General features: G+C 49.1%; 1 protein-coding gene across 2 annotated transcripts in view; it reads left to right on the forward strand.

The window, feature by feature from the left end:
- The window catches only part of LOC130375930 (thyroid hormone receptor beta), a 57516-nt gene extending 38077 nt beyond the window's left edge, over window positions 1-19439 (forward strand). The window contains exons 4-12 of one of the 2 annotated variants that reach the window (XM_056583095.1): window positions 4055-4123; window positions 4918-4968; window positions 9841-9941; window positions 10060-10207; window positions 10695-10900; window positions 11013-11039; window positions 11293-11439; window positions 11968-12226; window positions 14421-19438. In XM_056583095.1, coding sequence (XP_056439070.1) covers window positions 4117-4123; window positions 4918-4968; window positions 9841-9941; window positions 10060-10207; window positions 10695-10900; window positions 11013-11039; window positions 11293-11439; window positions 11968-12226; window positions 14421-14662 — 1188 coding nt within the window. In that variant the 5' untranslated portion in view covers window positions 4055-4116 and the 3' untranslated portion in view covers window positions 14663-19438. Of the gene's footprint in view, window positions 1-4054; window positions 4124-4917; window positions 4969-9840; window positions 9942-10059; window positions 10208-10694; window positions 10901-11012; window positions 11040-11292; window positions 11440-11967; window positions 12227-14420 lie in introns of both variants that reach the window. The other variant, XM_056583094.1, reaches the window with a different exon arrangement.
- The last annotated feature ends 245 nt before the right edge of the window (window positions 19440-19684 follow it).

Consider the following 19684-nt stretch of genomic DNA (forward strand, 5'->3'; position numbering starts at 1 on the left):
GAACTAGCTCTTAATCAGTGCAGTCACTGCATCCGTTTTTTTTATCATCCATAAATTCTCTTGTTAAACTCAGTCATGATAATTGCGTCCAAATATTCATATTATATTGAATCATTAAGTCATGAGTCATGATTGGGCTACCACCGCAAACCATGAAACTCTGGTGAGAACATTTATTTACACCTTACCTTAACTTAAATCCATGGTTAAAGCTCAATTATGCAGAGGCACACCTTTCTGTCACACAATGGGTGAACAAACTATTGGTGTGCTTGTGAAGTAGTGTTTTTTTTCTCCGCTGCAGTTTGGTAAACCTTTTTTATTGTGTGCATCTGCAACGCCGAAGTTAATGTTGAGCAGGTCATGAAAACACTGGAAAACGATTAACTTCACCTCACACTGACTTGGCAATTTGAATCTGTAAAGGATAAAAATAATAATTCTCAAAAGCTACAATGCATCAGAGTAGAGGGTAGAGTAAATGAAGACAAAAAAAAAAGTATGGATACACGTTGACCTGGATGCATGCACGTGGGTTTCTGTGTCGAGCTTTGTCAAGCAGGATGCGGTTATTGAAGTAAGGGGGCATCGTTTTACTCTTCAGTCTCACCTCAGCCAGCCCGCTTGGAGGAGTGCTAAGGAAACACGGTGACTACTGCAAGACGTCTCCCAAAAAGATCACCGAATACACAGTGCAAAGCTCAGCGACTACCCGTTTGCTTGCACTAAGTTGCCCAAAGAAATGTCTGCGATACTTACCCCCAATTAAGCAAGTCAGTGTTAATCTCTTAATTCTCCAGTGTGAGTGCGGTACACCCATGTCTCTGGGGCGCACACGGGCGTGCTCTCCAGTCATTTATGAACATGCTGGTGTTATGTCCCTGGGGAAAGGATTGAGCCCGATGTATCCAGGTGGATTAGGCTTTTGTTGGGCTGGGGTTTAGGGTTAGCACTAGCAGCCTTTTGTGTAGAAATACTGACCGACCATCGGCTCTATAGAGGAGTCTCCTGGGCAGGTGACCCCCGCTACACACAGGGACAAACTACATAATCTGCAATTTAGATGATTGTGTGATTATTTAGTGCACACCACAGCAGGCTAAGCTGCTCTACACGTCCCTCTCAGCTCCAGGCCGCTCTACACGCCCCTCTCCGCTCCAGGCCGCTCTACACGTCCCTCTCAGACTAGATGTCCAGGCGTTCCGGGTGGGCAGCCATAATGTCTAGTCGTGGCTGAGACGAGGTGGTTCTCCTCCTAGAGGCGGCCGCTAGACGCTGGCCAAGGACCCGGTTTCACACAGGCTCAACAACATGGCATGACTGTGCAAGGGCAAAGGCCTTTGACATCCATGTAATATATCCTCAAATATCCTGCCCAAATATATATCTACATCACATATAATAATGATGAAGCACATATGATCATCGTTCAAATGAGACCCAAACAGAAGAAAGATCAAAGAAAGAGAGCATAATGTGACAAAGTACACACACAGTAGTGTGTGTGTGTGTGTGTGTGTGTGTGTGTGTGTGTGTGTGTGTGTGTGTGTGTGTGTGTGTGTGTGTGTGTGTGTGTGTGTGTGTGTGTGTGTGTGTGTGTGTGTGTGTGTGTGTGTGTGTGTGTGTGAGAGAGAGCGTACACGTTCACAATATTGTAGTTGTCTTGCTGCTATTTAAGTAATATGTGTGTGGCTTGTTTTGCAATTTATTTAAAATGTGACAATAGGTGATAGGTGGTTATTTATAATGTGTCCGCACTGCTGAATATGTGTGTAAACCCTCCCCTCCTGGTCAAGCGTGGTTTGTAGACTCGTATTTCGGTCAGCAGGTATGCACTGTGATGCTTTCTCTAAGTGGGCTGCCTGTTTTAGCCTGCTGGTTTTGCGCCTTCTGCCTCAGTCTTGCTTGATGTTGATGTTTCTTATCTTATCTTATCTGCTTCTGAATGCGTTGCCTCTGGGTGTCAGAGCTCCCATCGTGACACATTTGTAAATGGTGTTATGTGCATGTGATTATGAAGACTAATCGGACATGATTGTCCCTCTGCCAGTAGCGCACGCACGCACGCACGCCCGCACACAGTGCTAGCAGTAGGACTGCGTGCCTTGCCGCTCTGCTTGAGGCGGTGCGGTGCTCTGCCCCTTCTGAGTGAACGTGTCTCATCAGCGGTGACGTTCCAGCGTTTGAGACGAGCCGCTCACTTAGCTTACTGTTGGTTTGGACCAGAGGACCCCACTGGTTGGGCTGCCCTGGGAAGGGGTTCATCCAGCACAGCTAACGCGGGCGCAGGTCTGTCTGTCTCCTCCCAGATGGAACCAGGGCCTGTCTGCGTGTTGAAGGCCGTTTGTACGAGGCCAGGGCCAGGGTCGCCCCAGCTGCTTATCGGGAACACAGAGTGCTCTCCAGGGGCGAGCTGCCATAGAAGGTTTTGCGATGGCTTTGAGGTTGTGCCCTCCCCCCGCCCCACACACACCTGGGTGGTGATCAGAGGCAGTGTGTTTGTGTTTGCCGTCAGGTATTGCTCATTACTTATGCTCTGCGCCGTGGGGGGCGACGCAGGCCTCGGGCCAGCCCCACTACACGGGGTTGACACACAACACGGGCTGAGGAGCGGCAGAGAGCTGGGGAGGAGTCGGGGGCTGGGTTTGTGTACACGAGGATAATGTGCAGCTCACCACATACACACTCTCACGCACATGCACATACACACTCACAATCATCTACACACTTGCAGGCACACGCACATACCCACTCACACGCCCATACACACGCTCGTACGCATATACATACTCACACTCTGAGAAAAACACACTCACGCGCACGTCTACGCGCACGCACATACACTCGTACTCAGGACAAACCTCACTCACACGCACGCACACTCCCACGCATATACACTCCCACGCCCATACTCACGCAAACACACACTTACACGCGCGTCCACAATCGCACGCACATACACACGTACATACACTCACGCACAAACTCACAGAGACACACACATGTTGTTCTTTCTTCTCCTCTCTGTCATATTTCTCTGCCCAACAGCACGTTTTGCAGCCCTCCTATAAAGCAGGAACATGCTGTCCTCTTGTACGACATACTGCTGAGGACTTGATATGTTGACTTATCCTCCGTTTCTCTGGACAGTAAATGTGCTGAGTCCAGCTGTGCTCCAGCATTCTTTCCCACTGGATCACTATTCACAGCGTGAACCGAGCTGTTGTGTTGATGCAGGGCTGTAGGAATGCTTTCACACACACACAAACACACGGACACATACGCACACGTGCATGTGCACACACATGCACGTGCATGCACACGCACACAAACATGCACATGCACGTGCATGTGCACACACATGCACGTGCATGCACACGCACACAAACATGCACACGCATGCACACACATGCACACGCATGTGCAACTTGTTGCTGGGTAAAGACAACTTTACATCTTGCTACCTTCTGTAGATCCCCCTCCAATAGTGAATCATTGGTTCAGAATGCGCTCTGTAACTGAACACCTCGGAGAGAGACGAGAAGCAGACGGATGTTAAGCTACAAGCTTGAATATTTGGACGCAATTATCATGACTGAGTTTAACAAGAGAATTTATGGGGGGAAAAAAAAAAACGGATGCAGGCTTTTAAATATATCCCCAGCCTCAGTCGTCTTGGAGATGTCGATTTGGACTGCTAAAGCCCCGTATGTGGAGTGAAGAACAACGTGCGACCACTAGATGGCACAGCCCCAAAAGGGAAAAGGAGATGGGGGCAAATGAGGACAACATGATCCGGAAACCTTCAAAACCTAAAAGATATTCAACGTGACAGTCTTCGCTGGGATAAAAACAATAACAATAAAGTGGGGATCGCATATCGCCGAAAGTGTAAACAGCCTTTGTATGTGGAAAAAAAAAATTACATCACAATTAATGGTAGCCTACCTGTTTGGATATTTAAATGTACGCATGACAGATGTAACTACCCATGGAACCACAATGATGGTGTTAACTCTCATTGATCCGTCCGTCTGTGTCCGTCTGTCCTCAGGCAGCGATCCAGATGTCTGTGGCCGCTCTGAGGATGAAGGTTTTGCCTTGAAGCCCAGCAGCATGTCAGGTGATCACAACAGCAGCAGGCCACGTGAAACACAAGCAGAGTAAAATTGACTAATTGTCTACATTCGGAGGGAACACACACACATGACAGTGACCATTTAGAACAGGGGTCTCCCACATCTTTCTCCGTCGGCCCCCCATCAGGGTTACCTTTGGTAGTACCACACACACACACACACACACACACACACACACACACACACACACACACACACACACACACACACACACACACACACACACACACACACACACACACACACTACTAAGAGAATAAGAGAATAAGAATCATCATGCATACAAACAATTGTATTCATTTGTATTACATTATGGTTTCCAGTTGTGTACTGAAATTACGATTCACCTCAATTCAAAAGAAGGAAATTATGATTCAAGAAAGAAAACTATAAAGTCAAAGATGCTTGAAATCTTTATCCGTTTTTTTCTGAATGATCAAATTTCTATAAAATGAATTGGATTAGATTTGATGACAGCACTAGCAGTGCTGAACAGTATGTATTTCAGCCGTAGATATTGTGTTTTGGCCTTTAATATCCCCTTTGATGGCTCCCTTCTCCACCACCCATCATGCCCTTACCTTACCTCACCTTAGCTCAACAGTAGGCCCACACCAGGAACACACACAGAACAATACTGATGATGTTCTGAATAGTAATTTAGCTTTGGTTCAATTTGAGTTAAAACGGAGTACCAACAGAGAAAAGCAGTCTGCGTCTTTCTCCTGATCTGCTCTGTTGTTGTTCTGCATTATTTATAAGTGCTTCTATATTTCAGAGCCAGGAGACAAAAGTTCCCCCTGCTGGACCGATGAGGCCATTCAGAACGGTAATGTCTCCCCTTGCTTGGGGTCTGGGTCTCATGTGTGTGGGGGGGGGGGGGGGGGGGGGTGGAAGGTCACATGATTACAGGGCTCGCCCCTTGTGGAAATCTGACGGGATCCGTTTTTATGCATCACACACACATTATTCTCCCCTCGCCTTCTTCTTCAGCTGATGTTTCAGAGCTGGTGGTTCTGCTGTCTACTCATTTAGCTCGGGAGAAGTTTAATAGAGATCGATGTATTTGATGCATTATGACTTGTCCTGCGCACATTAGAACCTCAACATAATGCCATAGAGCCTTCTTTATGTTTATGAATTGAACACGGCTTCGGTGTTATTGGACAAGACGATAATCCAGTATTGGTAGAAACAGAACATCATGAGAACAAGGACCAGAAAACAAAGGTCCCCAAACCAAAACCAGTCCGAGGCGCCCAAACCAAAACCAGTCCCAGGCGCCCAAACCAAAACCTGTCCCAGGTCCCCAAACCAAAACCAGTCCCTCCCAGGTCCCCAAACCAAAACCAGTCCCAGGTCCTTAAACCAGGCCCCCCGCCCCCCAGACACCACAGCCTCAGGGCAGCCATCACTTCATGGAGGGCCCTGTGGCTCCGCCTGAGCCATCTCCCCCTGGCCAGTCCCCTTCCTGCCCCGGACGGGGCCGGCCTGGCCTGGCCATCGACCCCCTCTGGGGATGGCCATGGCCGCCCCGGCCATCGACCCCCTCTGGGGATGGCCATGGCCGCCCCGCAAGCTAAGGACCAACAGGATTAGGGGGTCTAGTCAAGGGGTCAAGGGGTAAGTATGATGAGTTAAGCGGATGTTTATTAAAAACATGACGGCCTTCACACTGCGCCTTCTCTCCCACACCGTCGGTAGTGTTAGAAGAAGAGCAGCAGGCCATGAAGGCGCTTCAGTCAGAGGTCCTGCTTGTAGCACAACAAAGGTCTGACCCTGCATCGGAGCACCTCGGTCAGGGGACAGTCGACACTACTGCCCGTCTCAATCCTATGGAGGGTGCTGTTGTACTCTGAGCTGGGGAGGAGGTGTTCTGGGGACATGTCCTCCTACGGTACCCCCGGGCCCTTGGGGCCCACCGGCTCCAGTCCAGTGTTCAGGGCCTCTGTGGTCCGTGTATCCACAAACGGTTCCTAAAGCCCAGCACCAAACAGTCAATGCGTGAGGGGGGGTATTGGTTCAACAGACTGCTGTGAGGGAAGTGGCAGAGGTCCATTTATGTACGGAAGAGCAGGAAGTGCAGCAGAACATCGTGCACATTTAATTTCATGCCGTGCCCTCTCCAGAGTAGAGTAGGCTGGAATTATTATTTAGAGTGTCAACGCTTGTAGAATATTCATTCAGCCATTTTGTTATCGTGCTTGAAGGGACTTTGTAAATTGGCTGATTCAACAAAACAAAAAAATGCGTGTGTGTGTGTCGTGAACTGTGTTGTGTGTGTGCAATGTGTCTGTGTGTTTTTCTTTTGTCTTTATTTTATGCATTTTTAACTAATAGCTTGCAGTTGAACACTTCTTAACACATCATGTCACTGAGCGTCTTTCTCATCAGAGCTCCTTCAGAGGAGCTTAAGTATTGAATGAATGGAAAAGGTATTCAGCATCTTTCAAAGTCAGAAGCTGCACATCCACAGCTTCCTCAAGGAGTATGGTCACTGTTGATCTGGGCGACTCTTATTGAAGTTACACACTTGGATTTGTAAACATGGCTTTGTGATTTGTTGTCAAGGCTCAAGCTGTGTATAAAGCTGCCATTAGGAAAGGAAAGAGACTTGACTTTGTGACCCTGGGTTTGTTTGTTTTGAAACCTTGTCTTTTTGGCACCGCTGGATTTCAAAAACGTTTTCTTTCCCAGATAAATGGATTTAGAGTGGGAAATGAATCTATTTCAGTAGTTTTTATTATAGTAGAATCCGGTACATTTACCAAACGAGTAAATGTTTGAGGCATTCCAAGTTCCTGCACCCCTGTTAGTACAGTGGCATACGGTTCCTGAGCATAAAACAGATTAAAGCGTTGACAGATAATATAAATGCTTCATACTAAATCCATTAACAAATTCAAAGATAAGACAACATCACTGCTTCATTAAAGTATCAACCCCTCTAGGCAAGTCGATTGACCTCCAACTGCCCATCCCTCAACAGCTAAAGCTTATTGATCTCAAAGTTACACTGATCTGCTGGAAATGAATCATCTATTGTTTTTGGCCATTTCATTAATTTTTCATCCATTGATTGATGGCTATGATTGAATTGGACATCTTAATCCTTAATGGGAATAAAGCATTTTGGAACATATGTTATACATATATAGCAGGTGTTTGTGACATTATACATTTGAACCCGTCCACAATGTATCCTGAGTTGTATAGAGTGATACACATCCAGTGTCACTATGAGTGGAGGGTCCCCCTGGGGCTCGGCTAGCTGGTCGGCCCCTCATGTGAGCCTCTCTCCTCTGGAGTGGAGCCAGAGTCCAACCCAGGAGTTCAGTGGAGGTCTGAGACTATGATGAAGGATGACGGGGTTGTCCTATGGGACGTGTCTGATGGGGTTCCGTCATTTGCTGGGTTCAGGAGTGATTTCTATGTGTTAAGGGCCTCACGCAGGTTAGGTAAGAATCTAACTTAACAAACTGAAGTGTCATCATGACATCCTATATAAAATCTTTTGTGTATTCAATATCAAACTGAAATATTCAGAAACGCGTATTTCAAAAAGATATTGTGTAACTGTCAAATCAATTTGAATGAATCCGTCTTTCCAGTCTTTCAGAAAATCGTATGTAATTAACGCTTTTGTCTAAATAATCACTGAACTCAAAAGATTTTAGATATTCGATAATCGATGAGAAAGGTAAACAGCAGCACTGTTAAATATAGTGGAACTATCATGTGACCAACAGGACACCGAGAACCCAGTTCCTGTATTCCTGAGTTTGTGGTTCCTGGACAGCATCAGCAGTGCTGCGTCTCTCACTAATCGCAGACTCCTCCCCCTGTGGGGCCCTCCCTGATTGGTGGAGATCAGATTAGAGGCTGGTGCGGTCATAAATCTGCTTCCTAATTCAGACGGGATTCAGTGGATAAAAGGTTCCTCAGAGAGGACACCCTTCGTAGGAGCACACTCATTTGTTGTCGTATGTTTGGGCAACCATAAGTGTGTAACCTTAACACACCTACTACGTTAATGTAATCTTCTAGTCAGGTTCCAGAATCTTTGGGTACTTTTTCCCCCACCGGATGGACTTTAATTTTTGACTCTTTGACTCCGCCTCGAGGATGTCTGTGATGAACTCCTGCCTGGCAGAGCTGTACGGGGGGCTGCACGCCAGCACGGGGGGGTACCTGGTCCCCGGGGGCGGGGAGTACTGCATGTACCCCGCCCAGGGCCCCTGGGAGCCCCCGGGCCTGCTCCGTCCTCCGTGCACGGAGCCGGCCTGGGCAGCGCCGCTCAGCTCCTCCTACACGCCCGGCTTCACCGGCGAACTCCGCGGCTCGGAGACGTCTCTCAGGGACTGCCGTGACTACCAGGGGGCGGCGGGCCGTAGTCTGTCCCAGAGAGAGGTCACTTGGGCAGAGGCCTGGCAGCCCTGGCAGCCCTGCCCTGCCGCCCTGCGCTGGAGGCAGGGAGAGCGGCAGAGAGGTACGGCCCTGGGAGCCTCCTGATAAAGAGCTCTGCACTGGGGCTGCTCCGCCTAGATGCACCTTTCTGCGTTTATGGCGTCTGGTTTTACATTTATTTGGCATTTGGTAAAATTGTATTACTCTGCTGAGATGGTTACAAGATCCTGGCTTCCAGTGACTGAACTGTTTGTATTGAAATGTTCTGTTATTTGGTTGAGGTGTAGGTGATGGGGGGTAGGGGGTAGGGGGGCTGTGTCTGATGCTGAGGGGGGTCCCACTTGAGGCGAGTGGGGGGGTTATTGATTGTGTTGTAACCGGGGACCTGAACAGAGAACAGAAGGCAGACCCTTATTGATCACTGGTCCTCCACTGACCCGGTCTTCTGGGGGTCTGCCCAATTTAATCTCCACCCCAGTGGGCTCGCCAGTAAGGAGCTGGGGGTCTGCCTCAATAGGCCCGACAGCAGTGGGCTCGCCAGAAACCAGGAGTAGAGCTGCATTTATTCAAGATGATTCCCACTTCTTTCATGCTGGAGTCAACCCCCTACTTCCCCTGGTTTGGGATTAGATTTACTTTTTTGTTCATCTTCTACTTTCATTTTCAGTTGCAGAAACTGAGAAATTTGACAAAGTGTTGCAATAATAGAATTAAACGCACACCACTATTTACGATTAATACTTCAGATAAAGCAAAGCTACTTGCTATTCACTTTTTGACTAAGACAAAATATACAAACCCGTTTTGCAAAAGGGACTCAAAAGTGAAGAAACTAAGCAATTTAAGAGTTGGATTTCTATTCAACCAGAGGACAGACAAAAATCTACAAAACGTGGATTAATTAGCTTAGTATGCCTTGCTCCCATAATTGATTTGCTTGCAAGCTAGCTTCTGACTTGATTGATTTATATTGAACTATTTAATCTGCCAGAAAATGTTGAACCCTTATTGACCTTTAAAGACACACATGTCACTTATTGAGGCCCCATTGTGGAGAAACATGAACTAATAATCGATCCCAGCCGCCGTAACAAAACCCTAACCGTAAACTATCACCACAGATAGAAATATTTTGTCAAGGCCTTTTGTGCAGATTTGAGTTGCAATGACGCAGATAAATAGCCTGTTCCACAAGTAGTGAGTTCTTTACACATGTGTCTGTGTTTTACCCGTTTCAATTGAAATAATTTAATTTACACTCGTAGTTGATGCTTGTTCTTCTTTGTGTCCCCAGGGTACGTCCCGAGTTACCTCGACAAAGACGAGCTGTGCGTCGTGTGCGGGGACAAAGCCACCGGCTACCACTACCGCTGCATCACCTGTGAGGGCTGCAAGGTAACAGGCTCCCTTCCAGGCTAAAGGAGTGCCCCTGTGTTTAGTGTCCTGAGCACCCAGCCTTACTGCAGGAGAGTGGTCTTTGATCGCCTCTCTGCACCCGTGTGACCCTTTGCAGGGGTTCTTCCGGCGGACCATCCAGAAGAACCTGAGCCCCTCGTACGCCTGTAAGTTTGAGGCCAAGTGTGTCATCGACAAGGTCACGCGCAACGTGTGCCAGGAATGTCGCTTCAAGAAGTGCATCGTGGTCGGCATGGCAACAGATCGTAAGTTTTTATTTTCCTGGTCGACCTGCAAAACGTCCTGCAACACATCCTGGTTGAACTTGAGATTTATCACTTAATCAAATATCACTCCCTGTGTTCTCCTCCTCCCCTCCCCCCTCCCCCTCCTCCTCTTCTTCCTCCTCCACCTCCTCCCCCTCCCTCTCCTCCTTTTCTTTCTCCTCCTTCTCCCTCTCCTCCTCCTCTCCCTCTCCTCCTCCTCCTCCTTCACCTCCTTCACCCCCTCCTCCTCTTTCCCCTCCCCCTCCTCTTCCTCATCCTCTTCATCTTCCTCCCCCTCCCCCTCCACCCCCACCTCTTCCCCTCCTCATCCTACTCCTCCTCCTCCCCCCCTCCTCCTTTTCTTTCTCCTCCTTCTCCCTCTCCTCCTCCCTCTCCTCCTCCTCCTCCCCCTCCCTCTCCTTCTCCCCCTCCCCCTCCCTCTCCTCCTCCTTCTCTCTCTCCTCCCTCTCCCTCTCCCCCTCTCCAGTGGTGCTGGACGACAGCAAGCGTCTGGCCAAGAGGAAGCTGATCGAGGAGAACCGCCAGCGAAGGCGTAAGGAGGGGGTCCTGAAGCCGGCAGGGGAGCGGCCGGAGCCCACCCAGGAGGAGTGGGAGCTGATCCGCATGGTGATGGAGGCCCACGTGGCCACCAACGCCCAGGGGAACCACTGGAAGCAGAAGCGCAAGTTCCTGGTGAGCCCCTCCTCCACAAACGGCACAATCCCTGTTGATTATCCAACAGGAAGGCCAGGAAGCAATGCTCCTAAATGAAATAACATGGCCTTTATTCTATACCTCTGACCAGAGTGGAGTGGGGGTGAAGGAAGATAAGGTAAGAGGCTGATCATTCCTGAGAACATTCACCCGTTCACCTACACTCAACACTCTTGATCACATTTATTTAGTGACCACTACACTTCAGTGGATTACCCAGGTTGAGCCTTGCTAACTAATCTCTATTTGCTGTGTATGAAGTGTGTGTGGGTGTGTGTATGTGTCTCTTCTTCCTGATGATGTTTCTTATGGCCTCTGATTTGGGGAGTGTTTTCATGCTGTAGTCTGTGTGTCCCCCCCCCCCAATCCAGCCTGAAGACATCGGCCCAGTGCCCATGGTCAGCGCCCCCGAGGGAAGCAAGGTGGACATAGAGGCCTTCAGTCAGTTTACAAAGATCATCACCCCGGCCATCACCCGCGTGGTGGACTTTGCCAAAAAACTGCCCATGTTCTGTGAGGTAAGCCTGGGTGCCGTTTGCTACCGCCTGAACCATGGGTGGATTGGACCGTTTCTCCGTGGTTCCAATGACACAATAATTGAGGGGGGGGAGATGGATTAAATATCAGAGTTTGTACTTTTGCATTATGATGTTTTAATCATACAGCTGCATGCATGTTCATAACCTCCTCAGGCTAGCTGAGGCTAAGCACGGTGCTAACCCCCTTATGCTTTCAAAGGCTAAGTGTTTTGCTAACCTACTCATGCTAGCGGATGCTAAGCGTTGTGCTTACCTCCTCATGCTAGCTGATGCTAAGCATTGTGCTAACCTCCTCATGCTAGCTGACGCTAAGCGTTGTGCTAATCTCCTCTTGCTAGCTGATGCTAGGCATTGTGCTAACCTCCTCATGCTAGCTGACGCTAAGCGTGCTTACCTCCTCATGCTAGCTGACGTTAAGCATTGTGCTAACCTCCTCATGCTAGCTGACGCTAAGCGTGCTAACCTCCTCATGCTAGCTGACGCTAAGCGTTGTGCCCCCCTCCCCAGCTGCCCTGCGAGGACCAGATCATCCTGCTGAAGGGCTGCTGCATGGAGATCATGTCGCTGCGCGCCGCGGTGCGCTACGACCCCGAGAGCGAGACGCTGACGCTGAACGGGGAGATGGCGGTGACGCGGGGCCAGCTGAAGAACGGCGGGCTGGGCGTGGTGTCGGACGCCATCTTCGACCTGGGCGTGTCGCTGTCTTCCTTCAACCTGGACGACTCGGAGGTGGCCCTGCTGCAGGCCGTGGTGCTGCTGTCCTCCGGTAGGCCCCCCCCCCGACCCCCCCTATGCTGTTGTTTTAGTCCCCTGTCCGGCTCTACCTCCCTTTAACATCACTGATATTAACTTCATTGATTTCAGCCCCTATCTCACACTCAAGGTCAAGGTTGTTTCGAAGGTCCTTGACTCTCCAGTCTTACGCTTTACAAATATCTGACAAATACATACGGACACACGGACAGACGCACACACAGAGTTGAGGAGGATAATTGTTCAATTGTTCAATCAAAGTTTGGTTAAAGTGCATGTTCATTGTCTTTGTGTGTCATCACCAACTTTGACATGAATGCCTTGTAATGTATATTGGTGTTCACATGAAGGCCATTGGCATATAGGTCTTTGATTCATTGCTCTTAAGTTGTTTCCTCTTGCAAGTCATATGTAGCAGCAAAATAGCGCTGTTATTTCCCTCTGTGAACCGACAGGCTGTCCTAAGGAAGTCTGGTTCTAGGCGGGCTCTGGGGCCATTGTGTATGGGGGGGGGTTTCCCCTTCTGGCACTGTGTAGTTCCGCCTCCCTGGGCTGCATAGACCCGCCTCCCTGGGCCCCTAGGACAGGCCTATTCAACTAGCGGCCCGTGGGCCAAATGCGGCCCCTCTTAATTTTTTTCTGCCCCGCAAGAGGTTCCACGCAAAAAATAAATTAAATAAAGGAGAAACATAGTTGAATGCAAATCAGGTTTCTGTGTGTAGCCGGTGATACTAGCCAGTATCAGTACCCCACAATCAGGAACTGGCATCTCTTATTCTGACAATGTTTGGCTCAACCGATACGTTTGAGTCTAGCTTTCCTCATATGAATGCCATCAGAACAAGGGCACGTTGCTCCATGACCTATGAGAAGCTGCATGAGTGTCTCAGGATGAGGCAAACAAGGCAGTGCAATCTTTCTCACTGACTCACTGGCTCAAAATGTCTCATATGTACAGTAGTTCTGTTTTGTGATGATTCAAACTACATTGTTTAATTCTAAATACGTGTGCAAAATATGTGAGAACATAATCTTTTATAATGATACGATTAAAAGTGAAGAAGGAAGGAATGCGTCTGACAAGTTTATTCCATGTAGTAGTACTATATATATTAAGTTAACACTACTTTAAGTATGATTTATTTGTAGCTATTCATTCACGTAGTTTTACTCTGTGTGGCCCATGAACCCCCAGTGGTTTTCCTTTTCGGCCCACTTGATAAGGACGTCGAATAGCCCTGCCCTAGGACAAGCCTTCCTGGGCCTATAGACCCGCCTCCCTGGGCCGCATAGACCCGCCTCCCTGGGCCCGTAAACCCGCCTCCCTGGGCCGTGTAGACCCGCCTTCCTGGGCCCGTAGACCCGCCTCCCTGGGCCGCATAGACCCGCCTCCCTGGGCTGCATAGACCCGCCTCCCTGGGCCGCATAGACCCGCCTCCCTGGGCCGCATAGACCCGCCTCCCTGGGCCCGTAAACCAGCCTCCCTGGGCCCGTAAACCCGCCTCCCTGAGCCGTGTATACCGGTCTCCCTGGGCCGTGTATACCGGTCTCCCTGGGACCTGTAGACCGGTCTCTCTGAGACCTGTTGACCTGTGTCCCATTGTCATTGTTCCTGCACTTCTAAACCAATGGTTTATTTGGGATTATGAGGGTTTATTAAAACCCCAGAAGGAGCAGTACCTCAAAGATAGGAGGGTTGCATTGACCCCAACAGCTGTGGTGATCAATACTCCCCCCCCCCCCCCCCCTGTATTGGAAGGTCCTCTCAGGCACAGATTGTGTATATTGGCGTATTTATCCGTTCAGGGTCGATGGGGGCGTCGTTGTAAATCCGCTGGCTTGTGATGGTGCTGGAGGGGCTCAGCTCACCAGCCTGACCCCGTGTTGTGGAGGGAGTTTGTGTGTGTGTGTGTGTGTGTGTGTGTGTGTGTGTGTGTGTGTGTGTGTGTGTGTGTGTGTGTGTGTGTGTGTGTGTGTGTGTGTGTGTGTGTGTGTGTGTGTGTGTGAGCCCCCCCTAAAATGGGGGGGGCTCACATAATTAATACTAGTTATGTGTTACTGAGACCAAACATGTGTATGTGTGCACATGCATATTAAATATGTGTGTGTGTTACAAATCGTCCTTTTCATCATAGTTCACTACAATAATCTCTGTGCGTGCGTGCCTGTGTGTGTGTGTGTGTGTGTGTGCGTGCCCCTCCCCCCAGACCGGCCGGGGCTGAGCAGCGTGGAGCGCATCGAGCGTTGCCAGGAGGTGTTCCTGCTGGCCTTTGAACATTACATCAACTACCGCAAGCACAAGCTGGCCCACTTCTGGCCCAAGCTGTTGATGAAGGTGACGGACCTGCGCATGATCGGGGCGTGCCACGCCAGCCGCTTCCTGCACATGAAGGTGGAGTGCCCCAACGAGCTCTTCCCCCCGCTCTTCCTGGAGGTGTTCGAGGACTGAGCCTTCAGACCGCCACCACCACCGTAGACGTCTTCTGGGTCCACCGCCCGGACCACAGCCCTGAACACTGCCGGAACACCGCTCACACCGTGAACCGGCTCCTCCTCTTCCTCCTCCTCCTGCTGCTGCTGCTGCTGCTGTGTGTGTCTGTTGTAAAGACTGCGTGTGTGTGTGTGTGTGTTAGAGAATGAGTGGTAGCTTTCAGAGCTGAACTCCGGAGCTTGTCCAGAGCCTTCCAGCCGTGTAGCACACAGCAGGAGGTCGTCCAGTCGGCGGCGTTCTCCCACTGGGAGTGCTGTGTGGGGTTCAGGCGAGGGGCGGGCCTGGGTGGGCGTGCAGGAGGCAGGACCTGACACAAAAAGTACACCACGCAAACCGCAGGGATTGGTCCACAGCACATCCAAGATGGCGGACCGGATCGCCGACTAATCGGTGATGATGACGTCGATGTTTTTGCTTCGATATCCAGACTACATGTATTATGACTTGGTTTGGCGCCGGTAGCGTGGTAGCAAGGTCATCGACGCTTGCTGTGAATTCTTCTTCTTCTTTGGATTTAGCGCCACCTACTGTACCGGAGAGGTGAGACCGGGTCAAGTCCTGGAAATCCCCCCTGTACCGGAGAGGTGAGACCGGGTCTAGTCCTGGGAATCCCCCCTGTACCGGAGAGGTGAGACCGGGTCTAGTCCTGGGAATCCCCCCTGTACCGGAGAGGTGAGACCGGGTCTAGTCCTGGGAATCCCTCCTGTACCGGAGAGGTGAGACCGGGTCTAGTCCTGGGAATCCCCCCTGTACCGGAGAGGTGAGACCGGGTCCAGTCCTGGGAATCCTCACAGTGCTCCGGTCACATGTGGGCTCAATGGGACGTAACAAGGACATTGGAACACGAAGCAGGCAGGGAAAGTCAGTTTAACGGCCAGTCAAACGGTCAGTCCTCACAGCTCCACCGGGTAAGGCCTGGATAGTTCAGGGCCGCAGTGCATGTGTGAAAAGGGCTCCGTGAGTGGGAGTGGTGGTGGTGGTGTGTGTGTGTGTGTGTGTGTGTGTGTGTGTGTGTGTGTGTGTGTGTGTGTGTGTGTGTGTGTGTGTGTGTGTGTGTGTGTGTGTGTGTGTGTGTGTGTGTGTGTGTGTGTGTGTGTGTGTGTGTACGTGACTCAGTGCTGCGGTGCACGGGCGCAGTCAGCAGGGGATGAAGGCGGCGGGGGTCCGGAGGCCCTGGGAGGCCGGGGACGTTCCTAGCACTACTGACCGTCGTTTCATTCCGTAGCGTAGGAGTAGCGCTCAGCCGAGTACTGGACGGAACCATTCCTTTACGATGCGGGTACTGAATATATAATATCATTTTTTTTATTTGTATTTCTGTTGTCGGTGTTCACCTTAACGGCTGGTATGGCTTCTTCTTTTTTTTTTTTTACAATATCTTTGCGTCTGTTTTTGTGGATGACTTATGATTTGGACTATCGGCAGATAAACTGGCTGCTGGATGAGAGACACAGTCTCTCTCTCCCTCAACAGACTTTGCCTTCTCAGTGAAGTGGATTAGTTCTCGGGTAGTGGTTAGCCATGCAGTCTCTGTATGAGGGAGGGGGCATTCTGGACCCCGAGTCGCACAGCCCTGCGGAGCCACCCGCTCCTCTTTGAGAGTTCTCCGACCAAAGCCCACAAGACTTACAGACATCAGGAAATCACAACCTGGAGTAGCCATGCCACGCACACTGTGCCAAAATACACAACCAAGTGAGTCGGAGGGGTCAAGGAGTGTGTTGGAGGGTTCAGCGACGGCTGCATGGCGGCTGGCTCCACTGACCCCAGCTCCCATGCACGGCTCAAACAACTCATCTTTTAACAAAACAACTCCACAGTAAACGTTGTCTTTTTCAGCTGGACAAGTTACCTCTTAATACCATACATACAAAAATTAATAGAAATGAATGAGATAAAAAGATGCTATGCAAAAGGTTCAGTGTGTGTGTGTATATATGTCTATATATATATATATATATATATATAGATATTTATAGATATATATACCCACTGAACATTGGGATTAGTTCCACCCTCCCACAGTAGGGCGCTTGTTTATGAACGGTAACACTATGAGGTTTAGTCTGTGGACGTGAGGAAACCATTTTGAATCATTGAGTTTCTAGGGCCCTGTGTCCCCCTAAGGACCCTGACGTAATGCCAAGAAACAGGGGTGCAAGGTGTGCCTGGCTGCTGGTGAAGGGCTCCTCCTCACCGAGGGGCCGGCAGGTGGGCTTCAGAGAGAACCGGCCCCTCTCCCGGCAGGTACAGGCAGAGCCGGCGCTGGCCGTTTCGGCGCCCTAGGCGACTCGACATCCACTTGCGCCCTGGACAGGTCTTCCGAGCGGGGGGGGGGCCCTGGGTATAGGCTCCACAAGCATGGAATTGTTGGACAAAAAAAAAAGCTGGATAATTTAGTCATTATAATTTGTATATTTTGCTTTTGCAATAGCCTCTCTGTCATGGTTGTTTGCCATGGGGGGAGGAGGTTTCTAACGCTTTGTAAATGACGCTGGCCCTCGCCACACTCTACTCCTCAAAAGCAAACCTTTTGCGTTCTATCTTTGTCCTCGATTACTCTTCACCTAGCAATAGACTAAGTTTCAGTGTTTTTAGATACCTCTCACACATCCACAAAACACCTCACCAAACTAAAATACGCAAAAAGTCAGAAATGCACAGACAATCATTGGAGAGACAGAAAGAGAGAGAGAGAGAGGAGAGAGACGGAGAGAGGAGTGCAGGCAGGGCACACTGGAGCCAACCGGCCCAGAGTGGGGCTGTTGAGGCTGGGGGAGCGCAGCCAGAGCTGATCCAATAGGGGATCACGTAGTTTGGAACCTTCTTTGCTCTGGACATAGTGGACTCTAGGAAACCCCAGCTAGGCCATCTCTCCTTTCATGTTTACTCCGTTACAAAACAATAACAAAAGGTTACATAGTAGGACAAGAAACTAAAATAAATGAATAAAGAAGAAAATAAAATGCTATTTTACAAGTACAAAGGAAAAGGATGTATATTTTCGGACAGCATTGTTTTGTACAGGTGTCGTTGGAGCATAACATGGACATTGTTTTATGTTTTGCATAGCATCCGAGTTGCTGTGCAAAGCATAATGTAAACAAGGATAAGACTTTGTTGGACATTCACTTCTACAATACACAACTACCTGAGAGACCGCACTTGGACTTCAGTCTGACAGTCAGATAAGTGTTAAAGGAAGATAATGAAACAAGAACGTAAAGCCAACCGTCATCTCATTACCAGCATCAGGAAACCAAGAAAAGGAAACAAGCTAACAATCTAAGGTCAAATGAGCGTCAAACACACAATATCAAAAAAACTAAGACATTTTGAACGTTTGTTGTGGATGAGCTGATTGTTCATGGAGAGAAAGGGAGTATTATAAAGGTGTGTGTGTGGGGAAGCCCGGGGGGTACGGAGCAGTTGCACTTAAAGACCATTTGATGCTCACGGTTAATGATGTTTTCACTTCCTGTGAATTGGCCCTTGAGAGAATAAAGATTGTTTTAAGGACGTGGTGATGATGTTTGTCTCCTCTGTAGTTTCTCTTGGCTATATAAGGCCCCGTTCACACGAAGCCGATTTCATGGCGAAACCGCAAAGGTCTTGTACGGTTCGGCCTTCCGTCCAAACGAAGCCGGCGAATCCGCTGACCGAAACCGCAAACTTCTGATTCAAATCTACCCGGTTTCGTTTTGGATTCGTGTGTACGCCTGAAACCGACTGAAACCGCAAACCATGACGTCATCGCCCCAGCCCTCGACCTCCTAGCCAATGGCTCTTAAAGGCACCCAGTGCAACTTTATGTAAACATTCAATGAAAAATAAACATTCAATTTCTAGTCTTTTTTACACGTAGTAAGTTTCAATAACTCCATACCATTACATATCGACATTCAAGGAGCAAAGATGAGACGTCGTTGTGTGTTGAGAACTGATAGAAAATCGTAAACAACAATCGCCGGTGGGGAGAAGCCATTTTTCCATTGACTGGAAGCCTGCTTTATTTATTGTAGGTTACAAAAGATAAAGAAAATGGCGGCATTGTTGTTATCGATTTTGTATCAGTTCTCACCACACAACCGACGTCTCATCTTTGCTGCTTAAATGTCGGTATGTAATGGTATGGAGTTATTGAAACTTACTACGTGTAAAAAAGACTAGAAATTGAATGTTTATTTTTAAGCCTCGAAAGTTGCACTGGGTGCCTTTAAGCCCGCGGAGTCTCAGAAATCACATGCGAGCATGCGCATAAGCGAAGCCTTTATGCGCATGCTCGCCTCTTCTTCTTATTTCATTTCTTCTGGACCAGAAGCAGCGCCCCTTATGGGCCTGGAATGTGTACTACAGCGTTTCTACAGATCTACCCGGTTTCGGTTGGCTTCGTCTTTACGGAGATACTTCGAAACCGGATAGATCGAAACCGTAACGGTTTCGCCCGTTTTGGCTTCGTGTGAACGGGGCCTAAGTCTAAATTTTCAGATTGTGGTGATGTTTCTGTATACCTTTTGAGTAGGCTTCACATTGGCCTGCTCTTAAGAAGCTCCCTCGAATAAGGTCAAGGTTCACCAGTTAGGGAATATTAAGCTTGTACCCCTGTACTTAAGTAAGCTACTCTACGGGTCTCTGTGTGTGCGCATTGTCTATTTAACCACAGTATGTGTGTCTGTTGGCTTTCTAAATCTATATCTAGCAATGTTGTGCCCTTTTTTAAAGGATATATGTTTATATGGAGCAATTTGCGCCACCTTGTGGAAACTTTGAGGCACCTGAAGACTTCATTATTAGAAGGATGCTCACTTTCCCTCCCACTCTCTCACTCACACACTCTCTCCCTCAAGCTCTTTCCCTCACACTCTCTCCCTTAGCTCTCTCCCTTAGCTCTCTCTCCCCCCCTTATGATCTCTCCCCCCTAATGGTCTCTCTCCCTCTCTGTCTTAACTCTGACCGCACCATAGTGAACATCATAGAAAC

This window comes from Gadus chalcogrammus, chromosome 22 (genome assembly GCF_026213295.1).
Source record: "Gadus chalcogrammus isolate NIFS_2021 chromosome 22, NIFS_Gcha_1.0, whole genome shotgun sequence".
In the NCBI taxonomy this organism is placed as follows: domain Eukaryota; kingdom Metazoa; phylum Chordata; class Actinopteri; order Gadiformes; family Gadidae; genus Gadus; species Gadus chalcogrammus.